This window comes from Indicator indicator, chromosome 24 (genome assembly GCF_027791375.1).
Source record: "Indicator indicator isolate 239-I01 chromosome 24, UM_Iind_1.1, whole genome shotgun sequence".
In the NCBI taxonomy this organism is placed as follows: Eukaryota; Metazoa; Chordata; class Aves; order Piciformes; family Indicatoridae; genus Indicator; species Indicator indicator.
The window spans coordinates 1,928,085-1,945,973 of record NC_072033.1 but is presented as its reverse complement, the minus strand read 5'-3'; the positions used below and the strand labels follow the sequence as shown (position 1 = coordinate 1,945,973).

The 17,889-nt window shown below is 48.0% G+C and overlaps 1 protein-coding gene across 2 annotated transcripts; it reads right to left on the bottom strand.

Annotated features, from left to right (window-relative positions):
* Window positions 1–692: 692 nt before the first annotated feature.
* Window positions 693–17,470, bottom strand: EIF2S2 (eukaryotic translation initiation factor 2 subunit beta). 2 transcript variants are annotated; one of them, XM_054391844.1, is made up of 9 exons: window positions 17,387–17,470; window positions 10,745–10,925; window positions 8,641–8,744; window positions 6,789–6,924; window positions 6,363–6,463; window positions 5,116–5,264; window positions 4,184–4,240; window positions 2,656–2,741; window positions 693–959 (listed from the first exon to the last, which is right to left on the bottom strand). In XM_054391844.1, the coding sequence occupies exons 1-9, from the start codon at window positions 17,399–17,401 to the stop codon at window positions 784–786; spliced, it is 1,005 nt and encodes a 334-aa protein (XP_054247819.1). In that variant the 5' UTR covers window positions 17,402–17,470; the 3' UTR covers window positions 693–783. The 2 variants fall into 2 exon arrangements, with proteins under 2 accessions (XP_054247819.1, XP_054247820.1); XM_054391845.1 differs by lacking the exon at window positions 4,184–4,240.
* Window positions 17,471–17,889: the final 419 nt, after the last annotated feature.

Here is a 17,889-nt window from a genome sequence, read left to right as displayed (position 1 = left end):
TCACCTTCCTTAGGCTTGATAATTTCCTTTCCCATCACCTTCTTTAAGGTTGGTAAAGTCTGTTTTCCTTTCCCATCACCTTCCTTAGGCTTGGTAAAGTCTGTTTTCCTTTCCCATCACCTTCCTTAGGCTTGGTAAAAATCTATTTTCTTTCCCATCACCTTCCTTAGGCTTGGTAAAAATCTATTTTCTTTCCCATCACCTTCCTTAGGCTTGGTAAAAATCTATTTTCTTTCCCATCACCTTCCTTAGGCTTGGTAAAAATCTATTTTCTTTCCCATCACCTTCCTTAGGCTTGGTAAAAATCTATTTTCTTTCCCATCACCTTCCTTAGGCTTGGTAAAAATCTATTTTCTTTCCCATCACCTTCCTTAGGCTTGGTAAAAATCTATTTCCTTTCCCATCATCTTCCTTAGCCTTGGTAATTTCCTTTCCCATCACCTTCCTTAAGGTTGGTAAAATCTTTTCTTTCCCATCATCTTCCTTAGGCTTAGTAATTTCCTTTCTCATCACCTTCCTTAAGGTTGGTAAAACTCCATTTCCTTCCCATCACCTCCCTTAGGCTTGGTATAAATCTACCTCAACGAGCAGACGCAGGTGCACATCTGGAGGAGAGCCACACCTGACAAGGGTCTGACAGCCCCCACCCCCAATCAACAGCCACATTGCTTGGTAGTTTTTACAATCTGGTTTTAATACAAGGGTAAATCCACTCAGGTTACAAACTGGTCCAGTCAGCTCTCCCCAGCACAATCTCTGCCCAATCCAGTGGTGATCAGCAAGCTAGTTGGCTTTGGCACGGAGCTGTGCTCTCTTGCCCGTGACAGCCTGGAAGCCGGTTTTGATGCTGGCGACGGAGCAGCGCGAGTGGCAGGTCTCACACTGCAGGAAGTACAACCTGGTGTCCTTCTGCAGGATGGTGTCTGGGGAGCGACACGTGTGACAGGTGACATACTCCTCTGCAGGGAGGGAAGGAAGGAAGCAGGAGGGGGCAGTTAAAGCACCATGCAGCAGCACCACTTCCTCAGCCTTTAGCCTTCAGCAGTCTTTGGGGCACTTCCAGGCTGGTTGCCTCTACCACCACCGCAGAGCTCCCTCCAGACACACAAGAGGTGCAGGAGGGGCACCAGAAAGTGTCACCTTTATGTTTCATCCCCACAAGTCCTGCCTGCCTATAAAACTGGCTGCAAAACAAAGTTTCTCCCCTTCTTCTCCCCCCCCTCCCTTCTCTCCCCTTCTTCTCCCCCCGCTCCCTTCTCTCCCCTTCTTCTCCCCCCGGGAAAGACAAGCAGGTATCTTATCTCCCTGGCAGGGGAGTGAGGCCTGGCTGTCCTTGACAATGCTGTCAATTATGCCTAGAGCTGCCTAATTGGGGCCTGGAGCTGCCAAGGTGAATTTTGGGGTGGTATGGAGGGTAGGGAGAGGGGCATGGAAGCCTGGGGGTTGCTGGCTTGGTATAGAGGGAGGTGTGTGTGAAGCTCTGGCTTAAGGTGCTGCTGTGTTAAGCCCAGACTCTGGCTTTCTTTGCATTTGCTATGCTTTGAACTATACCACTGTAAGATTGCAGTTTGTAAATAGCCTTTCCCTTTAAACTTTCCAATCCTATCCCCTCCTTTCTGGGAGTGTTATTCTTTTGCCCCTCTTGGAGCACTAGAGCAAGCTTCTCTGCTCATTAAACTAAGACAATCTTTAAATGCCTAAAAGTGACTTAACTCTGAAAGGAAAAAAAAAGAAAAAATCATAGAGGTTGAGGCAACCTAAAAATTCCACCCCCCCTGCCCAGTTCCCAGGCTAATCAAGAGCAGGTTCCATGTGGTACATTATGCACTGACACTGCTGGATGAAAATAGTAACAAGCAGTTCAGACTTCCCACTGGTGTTCCATAACTTCCTCTGCTGAGCCAGCACTCAGAGGGCAGCAGCTCTTGCTCAGGCACAGCACCCAAGCAGTTAGTTTCTGCTACACAGGATTTGACCAGCAGCACACAGGCTGTGTTTGGTACTGAACATGGACAACAGGCTTTAAATTAGCAATTACTGCCATTTGCCACAGGCCTCAAAGCCAAGAAACTAAAGTCAGAGGGAAAGAAGCAATTCTCAGACACTCTTGGCTATTTCCCACAGGGTGTCCTAGGACAGGGAATGAGTTAGGAGCTTATCAGAAGCATAGCAGAACCACTTGCATTTGGTTTATTGCAGCAGAAAGCTGCCAGCAAGGTTGTAGCTTCTCAGCAGAGGATGTCCAGAACATGCACACATGTGGGCCGCACACAGGGCATCCCTTGGTGTGTTATAGGACAGACAATGAGTTAGGAGCTTATCAGAAGCATGGCAGAACCACCTGTACTTGGTTTATTGCAGCAGAAAGCTGCCAGCAAGGTTGTAACTTCTCAGCAGAGGATGTCCAGAGCATGCACACATGTGGCCTACACACAGGGCATCCCTTGGTGTGTTGTAGGGCAGAGAATGACTTAGGTGCTCATCAGAACCATGGCAGAACCACCTATACTTGGTTAATTACAGCAGAAAGCTGCCAGCAAGGTTGTAGCTTCTCAGCAGAGGACCTCCAGGGCATGCACACACACGTGAGCCATACCTGGGGCATCAGAAGGGCTGTGAGAGAAATGTGCAGTGGGAAAAGGGAGCTATACTTACTGATATATCTTCTCAAGACATTTTCTATCTGTTTTTGCTGGAATCTTCCTTTGATTACAAGTTGGTTGTTACCATCTATTGAGCCACTAAAATAAAGAAAACCCAGTATTTGATTTGCAGAACACACCAAGCATTAAAACAAGCCAAAGAACATGAAGGGAGACAATGAGAGAAGTCAGAATTACTTTGTGGGGGGAAAAAAAAATGCAGAATTTTAAATGTACTTGAAAACCTTGAGGAAGTTTTGCCCAAGCATAACCCTCACTGCTGTAAAAGCCAACTCCAGCAGAGCTCAGTCTCAGAGTTAAGCAACCCAGTCACCAGAGCTTTACAGAACTGAGCATTAACACAGAAGTAACCAAGACAACTACACCTAGTAAGCTAGATCCTCATTTTGATGGAATAAGTTGAAGGATTTTCCACATTCTGGTTCCTAAGTGTTTTATCTGGAGCTGAACAGACTCCAAAGTCCACTCCAAATTGGGCACTTCTTATATTCAGGTTACAATCAGACTCTTGGACTCTCTATTCCCACCCATAACACCATTGCAGTCTGCACCAGAGAAATGAGGACAAGCAAGAAGTACAGCACCACACAGGAGATCTTTGAAGAGACAAATAAAATCCAACAGATTTATGCTAGGACAGGTGGATTTAACTGCATCAGCAGAAGCTACAAGAACAAAAGACTTGCCACCTCAAATAGGGGTCAGTTTGGGACCCCTCACTAAAAAACATTCATTGCTGGAGAGTGTCCAGGGAAGGGCAACAAAGCTGGTGGAGAGTCTGGAGAAAAGATCTTATGAGGAGCAGCTGAGGGAGCTGGGGGTGTTCAGTCTGGAGAAGAGGAGCCTGAGGGAGACCTCATTGCTCTCTGCAGCTCCCTGAAAGGAGGTTGCAGTGAGGTGGGGGTTGGGCTCTTCTCCCTAGGATGAGGTGGTAGAAGGAGAGGAAATGACCTGAAATTGTGCCAGGGGAGGGTTAGGTTGGAGATTAGGAAAAAAATTCTTGCAGCAAAGAGTGGTCAGGGATTGGCACAGGCTGCCCAGGGAGGTGGTGGAGTCCCCATCCCTGGAGGTGATCAAGAAAGCTGTGGCCATGGCACTTGGGGCCATGGTTTGGTGGCCATGGTGGTGCTGACAGTTGGACTGGATGAGCTCTTTGCCAACCCAAACAATTCTATGATTAGGCAGCCAGGCTCTCTCCCTTTCTTCCCTTCCCTAGCTACCCTATCATCTGCCCTAGGGTGAGAGAAACCAGAGAGTCCTCACTGACTGTGACAAACACCTCTGCTGTCAGAGCATCTTTACTATAGGGAATCCAAGCCCTCATCTGAACTGTCCCCTGGGGCTTATAGGTTTGCCTCTGTACCTCTTCCCTACAACAGCATCTCTGCAGTCACTCAGCAGAGGAAGAAAAGCCTGATGTTCAGGCACAGATACACAGAGCAAACCCCAAGAGATTTATTTTTGATCAGACACCAAGTGTGACGCAGTTGCTTCCCACACAGTGTGCCCAGCAGCCTTACCTTGTCCCCAACTCTGCCAACAAAAACGCCAGGAGATGTTTTGGCTGACGATGTAATCTAAAAATAGAGTAAAGGACATGTTTAACCTCCTGCCTCCAGAAACAGCTGATATTTATACACAGGGCTGGCAGGCTGAAGCAATCTTAAATTACTGAGTTTAGAAGAGGGCACTGCCAGAGGGTCTGCACTGAAAAGCACAGAGAGAAAATGGCTGAGGGCAGAAGAGAGCTATCAGTCGTGTGTGATCCCCCCCAAATCCTTCTAAACCAAACTCACATTTACTTCAACTGCTAAAAATCACTCTTCTGTCTGAGATTTTTCCATTCTTATTCTCCTACCCCTCACCACTTCCTGACAAAAAATATTAGCAGCTACTAAAAATGCACTTCAGTGTACCAGTCAGACCCCCAGAGCTGTTTTCTGGCACACTTCTAGAACAAAATCAGAGCTGCGTTCCCAAAGTGCTCACAAAGAACAGAACTGCCTTCCGAAGAAATAATTAAAGACACAGAGAACACTACAGAAAACAATGGGGAAAACAAAATTACTGAGCTCCATACTCTTCACCAAGAGGGTATTTGTAGCCAGCTCAAATTAGAAAGCACTTTCCTTACCCCTCACTCCAGAATTGCAAAGCATCACTGGTGACCCAACTACAGGCTTGACAGAAGCCAGGGAACTCACAACAGCAATAGGGTCAGTTTCAGTCCATGCAGCAGGCTCAAAATTGAAGTGTGAAATAATAAATTCTCAATACACCCTCCTCAGAAACCTCTTCTGACAGAGAGATGTAGAAGAAATCAGCAGCAGGACTCAGAGAGCTTTCATTTCACTTCTGGCTTGCCAGAAACCCTGTGGTCAACACAACAGCCACCAGCACAGCAGAGTGGACTCATCCCCCAATTCCTGCAACCTCTGAGGAAGAAACTTACAATTTGCAGATATCTGTAAAGTTGACAAAAGATGTTTTCTTGGTCCCTACTCTCACAACCTGGGGAGGCTTCATGACAAACTTCCGTTTCTCCCCAGCGACCATGTCTGGATTTTTTTCCCGCATGATGTTAAATACTCTGTTGAGCAGCTGCAAAGAGAGAAGGGATTCACAGCCATGGGAGCAGCCTGCACTCCTCAGATGAAGCACATCACTTCTAACACAACTCAAACAGCATCCATCAGGAGTATTAGACCATCACTGCCCAGTAGCATTTCCCCATAAGCTCCTGAACACATGCTTAGAAAAATCACAGAATGGGTTGGGTTGGAAGGGACCTTGAAGATCATTTGGCTCCAACCCCCCTGCCATGGGCAGGGACACCTCCCACCAGAACAGCTTGCTCAAGGTCTCATCCAGCCTGGTCTTGAACACCTCCAGGGAGGGGGCATCCACAGCCTCCCTGGGCAACCTGTGCCAGTGTCTCCCCACCCTCACTCCTCATATCTCCAGTCTCAATCTCCCCTCTTCCAGCTCAAAGCCATTGTCCTTCACCGTGTCACTCCCAGCCCTTGTCAAAAGTCCCTCCCCAGCTCTCCTGTAGCTTTCTTCATGTATTGGAAGGCTGCCCCTTGTCCTGTCACTGCAAGCCCTTAATAAATCCAAAATAAAAAGGCTGATTCCCCAAGGGTTTACCTCACACCCTACAATACCTCAGCCTATTTGCAGAGGAGCTTTAACCAGTGGTCTAGTGCGAGGTGTCCCTGCCCATGGCAGGGGGGTTGGAACTGGATGATCTTTAAGGTCCCTTCTAACCCTGACCCTTCTGTGATTGCACAGTGTCAAAGTCAGCTGTGACAGAAGACGTGCTGTCTGTTATTCCTCTGTTCATGAGCTTCTGATGAGGGGGACGAGAGGTAATGGATTTAAGTTGGAACAGGGCAGATTCAGACTGGAGATTAGGAAAAAATTCTTTCCAGTGAGGGTGGGGAGACACTGGAACAGGTTGTCCAGGGAGGTTGTGGATGCCCCCTCCCTGAAAACATTCAAGGCCAGGTGGGATGAGGCCTTGAGCAACCTGGGCTGGTGGATCCCATAGCAGGGGGGGTTGGAACCCTTCCAACCCAAACCATTCTATGACTCTGTATGACTCCAAGTCCTTTAATTTTCAGGTAGAAAAAGGACAAATAGCCAAGGCCCTGCTCTACTGCTCCATGAACAATGGTTAAGGAGACTCTTGAACATTACCTCATCATATGTGTAATCCCTTTCTGAGCCTGCCCACGCAGGTCCTGAATGAAGGCTGAAAGAAATTCCATCATCTTTTTTGCTATCTTCATCCTCAAAAGCTGTAAAGAAAGTTGTTTGGGATACATTAGAAAGAGGAAAAACTCCAAAACATTCTTTAACCCCCTGCTTACACTATTTCTGAGAGGTCCCTCAAAGACTCCACTAGGACATGAGCACAGGGCTGCTGTGTTTGTCTGCCTACAAGGGACACCAGCACTCAGGGCAGATTTACAGTGCTTTTAGAGAACATTTTGCTGATCAAGAAGAGTGGCAAAGGTAACAAAAGGAGTTTGGAGCAAAAAAGGCACTTGAACAAAACTCTTCACCTACAGGATGGGCTACATTTCTCTTTACACCTCTCACTGAGCTAGGTTATGCTGTCACCTTCATCCTTCTCCATTATCTCATCTTCATCTGGAAACTTCACATTCTTCTTTTTCTTCTTCTTATTGCCCAGCATGATATCAAGGTCATCTTCAGGTTCTACTGCCTCTGGCACATCTCCTTCAATTTTCAAGTCCTGCAAAGAAACAGTAAGGCCACAGTTTACAGGACTGAACACAAACCTTCACTGCACAGCATCAGAAATTGTAGAATGGCTTGGCTTGGAAGTGGCCTCAAAGAACATCCAGTTCCAACCCCCCTGCCATGGCCAGGGACACCTCCCACTAGATCAGGTTGCTCAAGGCCTTGTCCAACCTGGCTTTGAACACTTCCAGGCTTGAAGCTTCCACAGCCTCTCTGGGCAACTTGTTTCAGTGTCTCACCACCCTCATGGGGAAGAATTTCTTCCTCAATAACCCTTATAGCACACTATGGTAGATGAACACTGGCAAAATCCACCACAATCCTGAACCCTAACACCTAAGAATGGAACTGAAGGATGTTGAGGAGTGCTGCACTACTCTAATGAGACAGGAGTAGGCTTTGACATGCCAAGCTCAGCTGCAGTGATGTAGCTGCATCTAACACTGCAGTCTTGTATTAAGGCTTAGTTTACACTATTTCCTTTGGAATAGTTGACTTCACAGATTCATAGAATGGTTTGGGCTGGAAGGGACCTCCAAAGCTCATCCAATCCAACCCCACTGCAGGCAGCAGGGACAACCCCAACTAGATCAGGTTGCCCAGAGCCCTGTCCAGCCTCACCCTGAGTATCTCTAGGGATGGGGACTCGACCACCTCCCTGGGCAACCTGTTCCAGTGTTCCACCACCCTCATGGTGCAGAACTTGTTCCTCACTTCCAATCTAATTCTGCTCTTTTCTCATTTCAAACCATTGCCCCTCGTCCTATCACTGCAGGCCTTTGGGAAGTCCCTCTTCAGCCTTCTTGCAGCCCTCTTCAGGTACTGGAAGGCTGCTAATAGGTGTCCCTGGAGCCTTTTCTCCAGGCCAAACAACCCCAGCTCCCTCAGCTTATAGGCAGAGGTAGCCTGTGCATGCACCTGGAAACACTCCACATGGTTCCTGCTAGGCTATCAATGGAGGCCAACATCTTCTGGTAGAAGGACACACTACACTTGGCCAAAGGCATCAGCCATGTTGGGGCAGAAAGGAACCAAACACCTTCCAGGCCAGACAACAAGGCAGGGCAAAGCTGTGCTACCTGCAGCCAGTCCCATTTGTTAGCACAATTCTGCACATGCAGGGCAAGCTTTTCACCTGGCTGGGGCAGAGCAGAGGGACATTTTGTTTCCCAAAACCCAAAATCTAAAGAAGAGGTTAAAGCAGAAGGTAACATTTCTCTCTGTCTCTAGGGTTACCAGTCACACCAACACCTGATACAGAAGCACTGCTTGGAATAAACTTAGGGAAAGTAAAAACATTTCAAACAGCTTCTGGGACACAGCAGAGTGGCCAAGAAAACATCAGGATAAAAGCAGATTTCTGAGCAGATATGAACCCTTGCTTTGAAGGGCTGGCCTTTGGAAGATCGTGTGTGTGACTTCTCTTGCCACAGAAGACAAATTAACCTTGATGCTAGCCAGCCCTTACTACTGGTTGCAGAATTACTTGCTCACTGTGCAGATCAGTTAAATCTTTTTATACTCCTGGGCAAAAAAGTCCTGGAGGAGCAGCATGGTCAGCAGAACCTACTCCACACAAAAGACAAAATGAAATCTAAGTTTCAATTAACTGCACTGAGGCACAATGACAGACTGGGAACAACTCCTGCACTGCCACTCCCCAGAAAATGAAAGCAAGAAACTTTTCAGCCTAGCTAGGTAAACAAACCTTTACACCTTCTTCTGCTTCATCTATATCAAATATCTTTTTTGTTTTTTTCTTCTTTTTCTTCTGATTGAAGAAGTTTAAATCATCCAGGTCATCTGTTGTATCTGAAAAACAAAGGAATGCCAAAAGAAGTGTAAGAACTGGAGAAACAGTTCAGATTAAGGTTTCTAATTACATCCAAATCTTCAAGGCATTACATTAAGACATAAACAATGTCCCTAGGAATACCTTGCAGGGTTTACAGCTTCACAGAATGCATTGGGGAAGGGACCCTCAAAGGTCATTCTGTCCACCTCTAACCAGAGCAGGCTGCCTGGGGCAACATTGGGTCCCATCTCAAATGTCTCCAGGGACACTTGACCACATCCTTGGGCAACCTGTTCCAGTGTCTCACCACCCTCATGGTGCAGAACTTCCTCCTCATGTCCAACCTAAATCCCTCCTGCTCCAGTTTCAAACCATTTCCCCTTGTCCTATCACCACAGGCCCTTCTAAACACTCCCTCTTCAGCCTTCCTGTAGGCCCCCTTCAGATACTGGAGGGCTGCTCTAAGGCCTCCCTGGAACCTACTCTTCTCCAGGCTGAACTGTCCCAGCTCTCAGGTACTCCAGACCTCTGATCTTGGTGGCCTTCTCTGGACCCTTTCCATCAGGTCCAGGTTTGTCTTGTGTTGGGGGCCCCAGAGCTGGACACAGCACTGGCAGCTGGGGTCTCAGCAGAGCAGAGGGGCAGGATCCTCTCTCTCCAGCTCTGGCCACACTGCTTTGGATGCAGCCCAGGCTGCCCTTGGCCTTCTGTGCTGTCAGTGCCCATTGCTGGCTCCTGTCCAGCTTCTCCTCTTCCAGCACCCCCAAGTCCTTCTCTGCAGGGCTGCTCTCAATCTCATCACCCCCCAGCCTGGATTGCTATTGAAGATTGACCCAGCCCAGGTTCAGGACCTTGCATTTGGCCTTATTGAGCCTCACGAGAGTCTCCTCAGCCACCTCTTAGCCTGTCCAGGTCCCTCTGGATGCCATCCTGTCCTTCAGTCTTGTCAACTGCATCACTCAGCTTGGTGTCATCTGCAAACTTGCTGAGGGTGCCTCAATCTCACTGTCAGTATCATTGATGAAGATACTGAACAGCACTGGTCCCAGCACAGACCCTGAGGGGACAGAACTTATCACCCACCTCCATCTGGACATCAAGCTGTTGACCACTACCCTTTGGATTCAACCATCCAACCAATTCCTTATCCACTGAAGAGTCTACCCATCAAATCCATCTCTCTCCAGCCTAGAGAGATGGATGTTGTGGATAACTGTGTTAAAGGCCTTAGAGAAGTCCAGACAGATGACATCCATTGGTCTTCCCTTATTTTGTTTTAAAGAGGCCATTCCCCTCTACCCCCAAATACCTCAGCACTATTTTACAGCTTCTGCATCTTCCAACTGCAGTTACTTATTTTATTAAATGCTGTAGAAGAGAAACCAGCCACTTAGGTCATGATAGTAGAGATGCTTGAAAAAAACTGAAAAGAGAGCCATAGGAGGAAGGGATAGTTTCCTTGGTCTACAGCAGGAGCCAATTTTATCAACAAACTGGATTTAAGTTAACAGCATTCCCTGAACCAGGCCATCTTGAGATGACATTGGCCTCAATTTCAAAAGCAAAGGTAGGTACAAAAATCACAAATTTATTGCCTGAAAGTTTCCAAAGAACACCCTACTTGGCACATTCCCAGCTGTCCACAAACCATGTCCTTTCCACCAGGTTTCTGTTACCACACTGCTGTTGAACTGCCCAAATGAAACCAGCTGTAATCGTGTGACTATTGCAAGAGGTGCACGTGGAAAACACAGAAGTTCATCATCACTGTTTTAGGGATTCTCTTTTGATTCCCTCACACAAAAGACTTGAGTCAGGAAAGTGGAATTTACAGGAGTTATGGGTAGCTTGCTGGATGCCTTTGAATGTGAAGCAGGAGGGAAATCTGCCCTGCAAAGAGGCAGAGGAATATTGCTCACAAACTCTGAACAAACCAGGGCCCAGCACCTTACACTGTGAGGCTCAATTCTTGAAATGGAACTACCTGTGGGAGTTTAGCTCTGTGGGTTTACTTCACCTTTCTTCCTGCTATCTTCTTCATCTGCTTCAACATCTTTGTCTTCTGTTGGCTCTGGTTCAGCTTCTTTTGTTTCTGACTGCTGAGTCTCCTCTGCTTGTGTATCTCCTCCTTCTTCATCCAGCATGAAGGGCTTCTTCTTTTTCTTCTTCTTCTTGCTCATAGTGGGGTCAAAAATCATCTGTAAAAGTCAAGAGTTGCTTAGCAGCACAACAATGACCACGGAATAGTTAATTGTAAGACCTTTAATTTCTCTTGACATTCCTTCAATGCAACTGTCCCTTGGCTTCAATCTCAACCAGGAATTTTCCCAAACTCTGCAACAGTGTAATCCAAGAACTGACTCAAAACAGGGATTACATTGGTAAAATCTTGTGCCAAGCCATAACTGATGTGGCCAATACACAAGGGATTAAAATGCTGCTTTACAGTTTAGAGCTTCTGTTACTTTCCCTGTGACAGTCCAAGCTTCCTGCCATCTATGCATTAGTTCAGCTCAAAACATGTGGAAGATGTCAATTTCTGACAGCCCAGCTGCTTCTCTATCTGCTTACTATTATGGACTCAAATTTTGAAGTGAAGACTCTGCAGAGCAATCACTGAACCAACACTCAAAAAGAAAATTGAAGCCCACAGCTACCTGAGCCTGGTAACATGTCAGTTACATCTTGTACTTCCATCTGTGAGACACATTCACTGCCAGGTTTATTAAAGGCAACATTTATCAACAACTCCTGACAAGGATGCTCTGGACTAGGGAGAAACCTAAAAGCTAAACTCTCTTGACAAGGATGCTCTGGTCTAGGGAGAAACCTAAAAGCTAAACTCTCTTGACAAGGATGCTCTGGTCTAGGGAGAAACCTAAAAGCTAAACTCTCCTGACAAGAACGCTCTGGTCTAGGGAGAAACCTAGAAGCCAAACCCTCCTGACAAGGATGCTCTGGTCTAGGGAGAAACCTAGAAGCCAAACCCTCCTGACAAGGATGCTCTGGTCTAGGGAGAAACCTAAAAGCTAAACTCTCCTGACAAGGATGCTCTGGTCTAGGGAGAAACCTAGAAGCCAAACCCTCCTGACAAGGATGCTCTGGTCTAGAGAGAAACCTGGAAGCCAAACCCTCCTGACAAGGATGCTCTGATCTAGAGAGAAACCTGGAAGCCAAACCCTCCTGACAAGGATGCTCTGGTCTAGAGAGAAACCTAGAAGCCAAACCCTCCTGACAAGGATGCTCTGGTCTAGGGAGAAACCTAGAAACCAAACCCTCCTGACAAGGATGCTCTGGTCTAGGGAGAAACCTAGAAACCAAACCCTCCTGACAAGGATGCTCTGGTCTAGAGAGAAACCTAGAAGCCAAACCCTCCTGACAAGGATGCTCTGATCTAGGGAGAAACCTAGAAGCCAAACCCTCCTGACAAGGATGCTCTGGTCTAGGGAGAAACCTAGAAACCAAACCCTCCTGACAAGGATGCTCTGATCTAGGGAGAAACCTAGAAGCCAAACCCTCCTGACAAGGATGCTCTGGTCTATAGAGAAACCTAGAAGCCAAACCCTCCTGACAAGGATGCTCTGGTCTATAGAGAAACCTAGAAGCCAAACCCTCCTGACAAGGATGCTCTGATCTAGGGAGAAACCTAGAAGCCAAACCCTCCTGACAAGGATGCTCTGGTCTAGGGAGAAACCTAGAAACCAAACCCTCCTGACAAGGATGCTCTGATCTAGGGAGAAACCTAGAAGCCAAACCCTCCTGACAAGGATGCTCTGATCTAGGGAGAAACCTAGAAGCCAAACCCTCCTGACAAGGGTGCTCTGGTCTAGAGAGAAACCTAGAAGCCAAACCCTCCTGACAAGGATGCTCTGATCTAGGGAGAAACCTAGAAGCTAGCAACACAGCAAAACTTGTATCAGCCGTCATCACTAGGAAGTAGTAAAGGTCTCATCCTTTTCTCCCCACAGGTGGGAAGCTGAACCTCAGAGACCAAGTGATTAAAAGCTGCTAATGAGTTCTTTACCCGTTGAACAAGTTTAATTCACCTAGTCTGGCTGTGAAGAAGGCACCAATCAAGATCCACTTTTAAGCTGCTCATCTGCAGACCATGAACTCTTCTGGTTTCCAACACAAGAATCCTACTTTTTTCACTTAAAATACATTTGACACCACAGCTACTGGTCAGTTTTGTTCATGGCCATACACCTGGCCATGTTTTCACACCATAGTACATAATTAATACATCACTTTTAGATGCTAAATGACACTCTTCCCCTAGTTTTTCTTATTAATTGAAGAGTGTTCTCACAGGTAGCTAAAAATCCACATCACAAATGGCCTCACTCATGAAAATCATAGAATGGCTTAGGTTGGAAGGGACCCCAGAGATCAACCTCCCTGCCATGTGCAGGAATGCCTCTCAACTAAATTTGGTTGCTCAAGGCCTCATCCAACCTGGCCTTGAACACCTCCAGGCAAGAGGAATCCACAACCTCCCTGGGCAAACTGTTCCAGAGTCTCACCACCCTTGTACTGAAGAACTTCTTCCTCAGATCAAATCTAACCCTGCTCTCCCTCAGCTTCAAACCATTCCCCCTTGTCCTATCTCTAGGCATCCTCATGAAAAGACCCTCTCCAGCCTTCCTGCAGGATCCCTTCAGATACTGGAAGGCAACTCTAAGCTACATAAGCTATAAGGTATAAAACCTCACCACTTCAGCAAGTTCTCCAGCTGCTTCTTTTGATACACTCTGCAAGTTTGGCAAGTGTTTCCCTCTCTCTGCAAAGCAACCTTTTCCTCACACTTTTCTCCTACATGATATTCTTCTGATATTCTTCCAATTTTTCTGGAACTTTTATATTCTATAATGGTTCTACTGAAAGGCAGTAAACTGTGCAATATGGGGTTTTATACATGGAGTGGGTCCAGAGGAGGGCACAAAGATGATCAGAGAGCTGGAGCACCTCTCCTGTGAAGACAGGCTGAGAGAGCTGGGGCTGTTCACCCTGGAGAAGAGAAGGCTCCAGAGAGACCTTAAGAGCTACACTTCAGTATCTGAAGTGGACCTACAGGAAAGCTGGGGAGGGATTGTTCAGAAGGGCTTGGAGTGATAGGACAAGGGACAATGGTTTGAAACTGGAGCAGGGGAGGTTTAGGTTGGACATCAGGAGGAAGTTCTGCCCAATGAGGGTGGTGAAACACCGGAACAGGTTGCCCAGGGATGTGTTTGAGGCCCCATCCCTGAAGACATGCAAAATCAGACTCAATATGGCCCTGGGCAGCCTGCTCTATTTGGAAGTGTCCCTGCTGACTGTAGGGGAGTTGGATAAAATGACCTCTGAGGATCCCTTCCAACCTGATCCAATCTGTGTTTGAAGCACAACATCACAGAAGCGTTCACATCCATGGGACACTGAAGCTTGATGCTTTCAAACTGCTGAAGTGTGTTCTTTAGCTGTGCACACTGGGCTGGGGCTTCCCTCTAGTGCTTGCACACATGTATGAATCATGCTCTGGTAATGCAGAGTCATCAAAGAATCTGCACAACCGGTTAGGCTGTCTGCTGGCTTCCTCTTTGACCTCCCCAGTCTGCTGAAACAGAAGGAAAGCTGCCTCCACAGGCAAGCCCACAGCTTTGGGAGCAAGCACAGCAACACCATTTTCCAACTCATGACTCACTGGCAAGGCTCTGAGGAGACATTTTTTTTTCCCCTCTTTTCACATGATCAAGCAAATGTGCTTAGGTCAGGTGTAAGAATTTCTAAGGAGGCATCAGCCCATCTGCCCCAAATCACTCATCTCTGAGGAAAGGACTCCCCCTTCATCCTGAACCACCATAAAGCATATCTTGTGTCTACAAGAGGCAGAGCATGTTTTCAGCAGTATCACACTGAAGTTAACACACAAGGACAACTTCTGGTTGCAGGGAGATTGTTCAAGGCCAGCAACACGGCTGAGAAAAACAAAACAAAACAAAAAAACACAATAGAGCACTGCTCTGAACAGCCCATTCCAGCCAGCCAGGTCAAGCCAAGCTTCTGCAAACCCATGATCTATTCATAACATGCTAACAGCTCTCAGGAAACAACCTGAGAAAGAAGCCTATGACTGAACTATTTGTTCATCAAGGGCTTCAGTGAGAACTCAGCAGGAGTCTCAGGTCACACATGCTTTAACAAATCATGATATAAACTAGCCAGCCTGATAGGCAGCCTGTTCTGTTTTGCCCTTCTGAACTAGACATTTCACAAGGTTCTTCATTCCTTCTCTCTCTTCAGGAGCTTTGATTAGCTGAAGCATTATGATACCATTTAAACACTGACCAACTCTACATGCAGGCCCTCTACTGAAGGGACTGTAGCCCCCCACCCAAATACACAACTTTTGCTCTTCCTCTGTAGCAATGGTTATAAAACTTCCATCCTCTTTCTGCTCTCAGAGCCAAATTCCCACATGGGCTTGTGTTCCCTGTAGACCATACAGTTCTTTTTCCCACCCCACTCCATGCATCTGTTCCTTACCTCAAATGCCTCCAGTCAAAATCCAGACTTACATGAAATAAACAAGCAAAAGAACAAAGGAAAGAAATGATAAAGAATCAAAGCTTCATATTCCAAATGTCTTTGAGACAGAAGTCACCATTTAACTGGGGATTCTAATAGAGGTCACAAATAAATCCCATTTCATTAGTCTGAATAAACACAGACAGGTGGACAGGGACTGATAAAGTTGGGTCAGGTACCCTTACACTACACTGACTTAACGTGCAGAAATAAGGCAAATCAATTAATTGGAGTGCAAAATTAAGACCAAGCTGCACCTAAACCCTCTGGCTGCTCAAAACACAGTGTTCTCTACTACCATTTCCTGAAGCTTCAGAAAACTACAGGGCCAGGAGAACTTTTGGCTATCTAGAAGGGCTATATACATACCTAGTAGGGCTTTTAATAAACTAAATCATTAATGGACTGGTCCCCCTCACAAACAGAGCCTGCACTGCCTCTGCTGTGCCACACTTCTGGGCAGCACTCAGGAGGTGTTTCTAAGAGGGAGTTTCATTTTTCTAGGCAGCTCTGCAAACTTTTAAGTTACAGTCCAATGGAAAGTTTTCTAACACCTACATCAGCTGAAGGTTCAGATTCATCCTTGTGGGTTATCACCCATCTCATTTGCTTTGAATTTCCCCAGTTTAATGTCAATAATAAAATGTTTTGCTCCAACCAACCAGATATACAGAAGTTCTGGAAGGCAGGGGAACTCCTCACTCTCAGAAATGCAAAGACCTAACAGTGACAGTTTAACTGTGATAGTTTAACTGTGGTATCTGTTACCATGTTTATTCTGCCAGCACACCCAAAGCAATCCAGAAATGTAACTGCACTTTGCTGGATATGCCTGACACTGACTCAACAGCAGAGCAAGGGCAAGAAAAACAATTCTACTGACACTTAAACTAAACTCAAACCAGGAAACTCCAGATGAACTGCTTTATGGTCAGCAGACAGAAAGGATCTGATGCAACCATTCCTGGAGGTTAATTTCCAGAAGCAAAGTACAACCTGGACATTAGAACTGCAGTTCCAAGGAGATAATTAGGCATAAAAACACAGTACATTCCTCCCAGATGTTGAAGTACCTGAAAAAAATCAGTCTCAGCTATCATTAAAACAATACAGTAACTACACTACTTCTCCTTTATTACTTAAGAGAATGTATGACCTGCCCATCTCCAAGGCTAGAGATCATGATCACTTTGCTCAGAAGAAAGCAAACCACACAGGTGTTTTAAACAACACCAGAAAGGTGTGGCCACCACAGACCACCAAAAAGTGGCCATCTCATGGACTCAGCCAGTCCAGTTTACCACAGGCTACAGTCACCCATCAAGCTTCTTACAATCTCACACAAGGAGAGCTTTCCCTTTCCCCGTGAGTACGGCCAAAACGAGGTTAGTAAAGATACCAACACATGGCATCTAAAACACTTCCAAGGTTCCTCAGACAGTTGTATCCAGTTCCTTGGAAGCGTGCCTGCGTATACAACATCGGATCCGGAAAACCTGCAATCATCTTTTGTTAAGATGTAGCTATCCAGCTCTCAGGCCTAAACCCCAAGATATTAAAGCTCCAGGAAGAGAGCTCTAAGCAAGCTGGCTAACGCGATGGGGAAGGGGTGGCGGGAGAAGTCTGCCTTCCTCCCCGGTCCTCCCTCTAGCATAGGAGGGCGCCGGCCGCACACGAGGAGCTCGGAGCGAGTTTGAGGCGCTCCCACGATACGCGGAGCCAGAGTACAGCCGCGGGCTCGGCGGGGCTCCGGCAGCGCGCAGAGGCCGGGGAGGCTCCGGGGGAAGCCTCCAGCTCCACGCTCGGCCCGCTCCGGCCCGGCCTCCGCCCACCGCACCGAGCCGCGACCGCCGCGCTCAAGGATGGCAGCCGGGGGAGCCGGCGGCCGGTATCTCCCAGGCGGGTCCCCGAGCCCCACGGCACGGCCGACCACCCAAGCAGCGAGGCGCCGGCTGTGCCCCAGGGCGGAGGCCGCTCTCGCTGCCCGGCAGCAGGCCTCAGGCCCGGTGTGCCCACATGGCGGCGGCCCCGGCCTGGGCTCAAGCCTCGATCCCGCTCCTCCCCACCCCGCGGGGGGCGGCTGCCGGACGCTCACCTCGTCGCCCGACATGGCTGCGGCCGTGTACGAAGCGGGATACGGGCGGAGCGGCGGAACACTGAGGGACGCGATCAGCCGTTGCCTGCGACCGCCGCGCTCGCCTCTTGCATCAGCGTTCCCCTTCCCCTCCCACGTCGCGCCTGCGCCACCACCCCGCGCCTGCGCCGCCGCCGCGGAGCCGCCCGGGACTTGTCGTTTGCGGAGCGGCGGCACCGGCTGGAGCGAGGAGGAACCCTGGGGCGGCGGCAACGAGCGGAGCGCGATACCTCCGGCATCTGCGCGCCGCCGGGGAAGCCGTCCGTGTCTGCGGGGCTCAGCCGACTCGGCATCCCCGACGAGATGCAGGCGGCTCCCATAGACACTTCCATCCGGGCTCGCTCCGCTGCGGAGCTGGGGTTGTTTAGCCTGGAGAAGGGGAGGCTCAAGGGAGACCTCATTGCTTCTACAACTCCCTGAAGGGAGGTTGTAGGCAGGTGGGGGTTGGGCTCTTCTCCCGGGCA

What these genes read in the sequence shown, in the direction of transcription:
- EIF2S2 (XM_054391844.1), bottom strand. An exon ending in AAGCAGAAGAAGGTGTAAAG is followed by an intron (nt 6,925 to 8,640) that starts GTTTGTTTACCT and finishes GTTTCTTTGCAG; the next exon opens with GACTTGAAAATTGAAGGAGA. An exon ending in TGTCTTGAGAAGATATATCA is followed by an intron (nt 960 to 2,655) that starts GTAAGTATAGCT and finishes CCCTCCCTGCAG; the next exon opens with AGGAGTATGTCACCTGTCAC.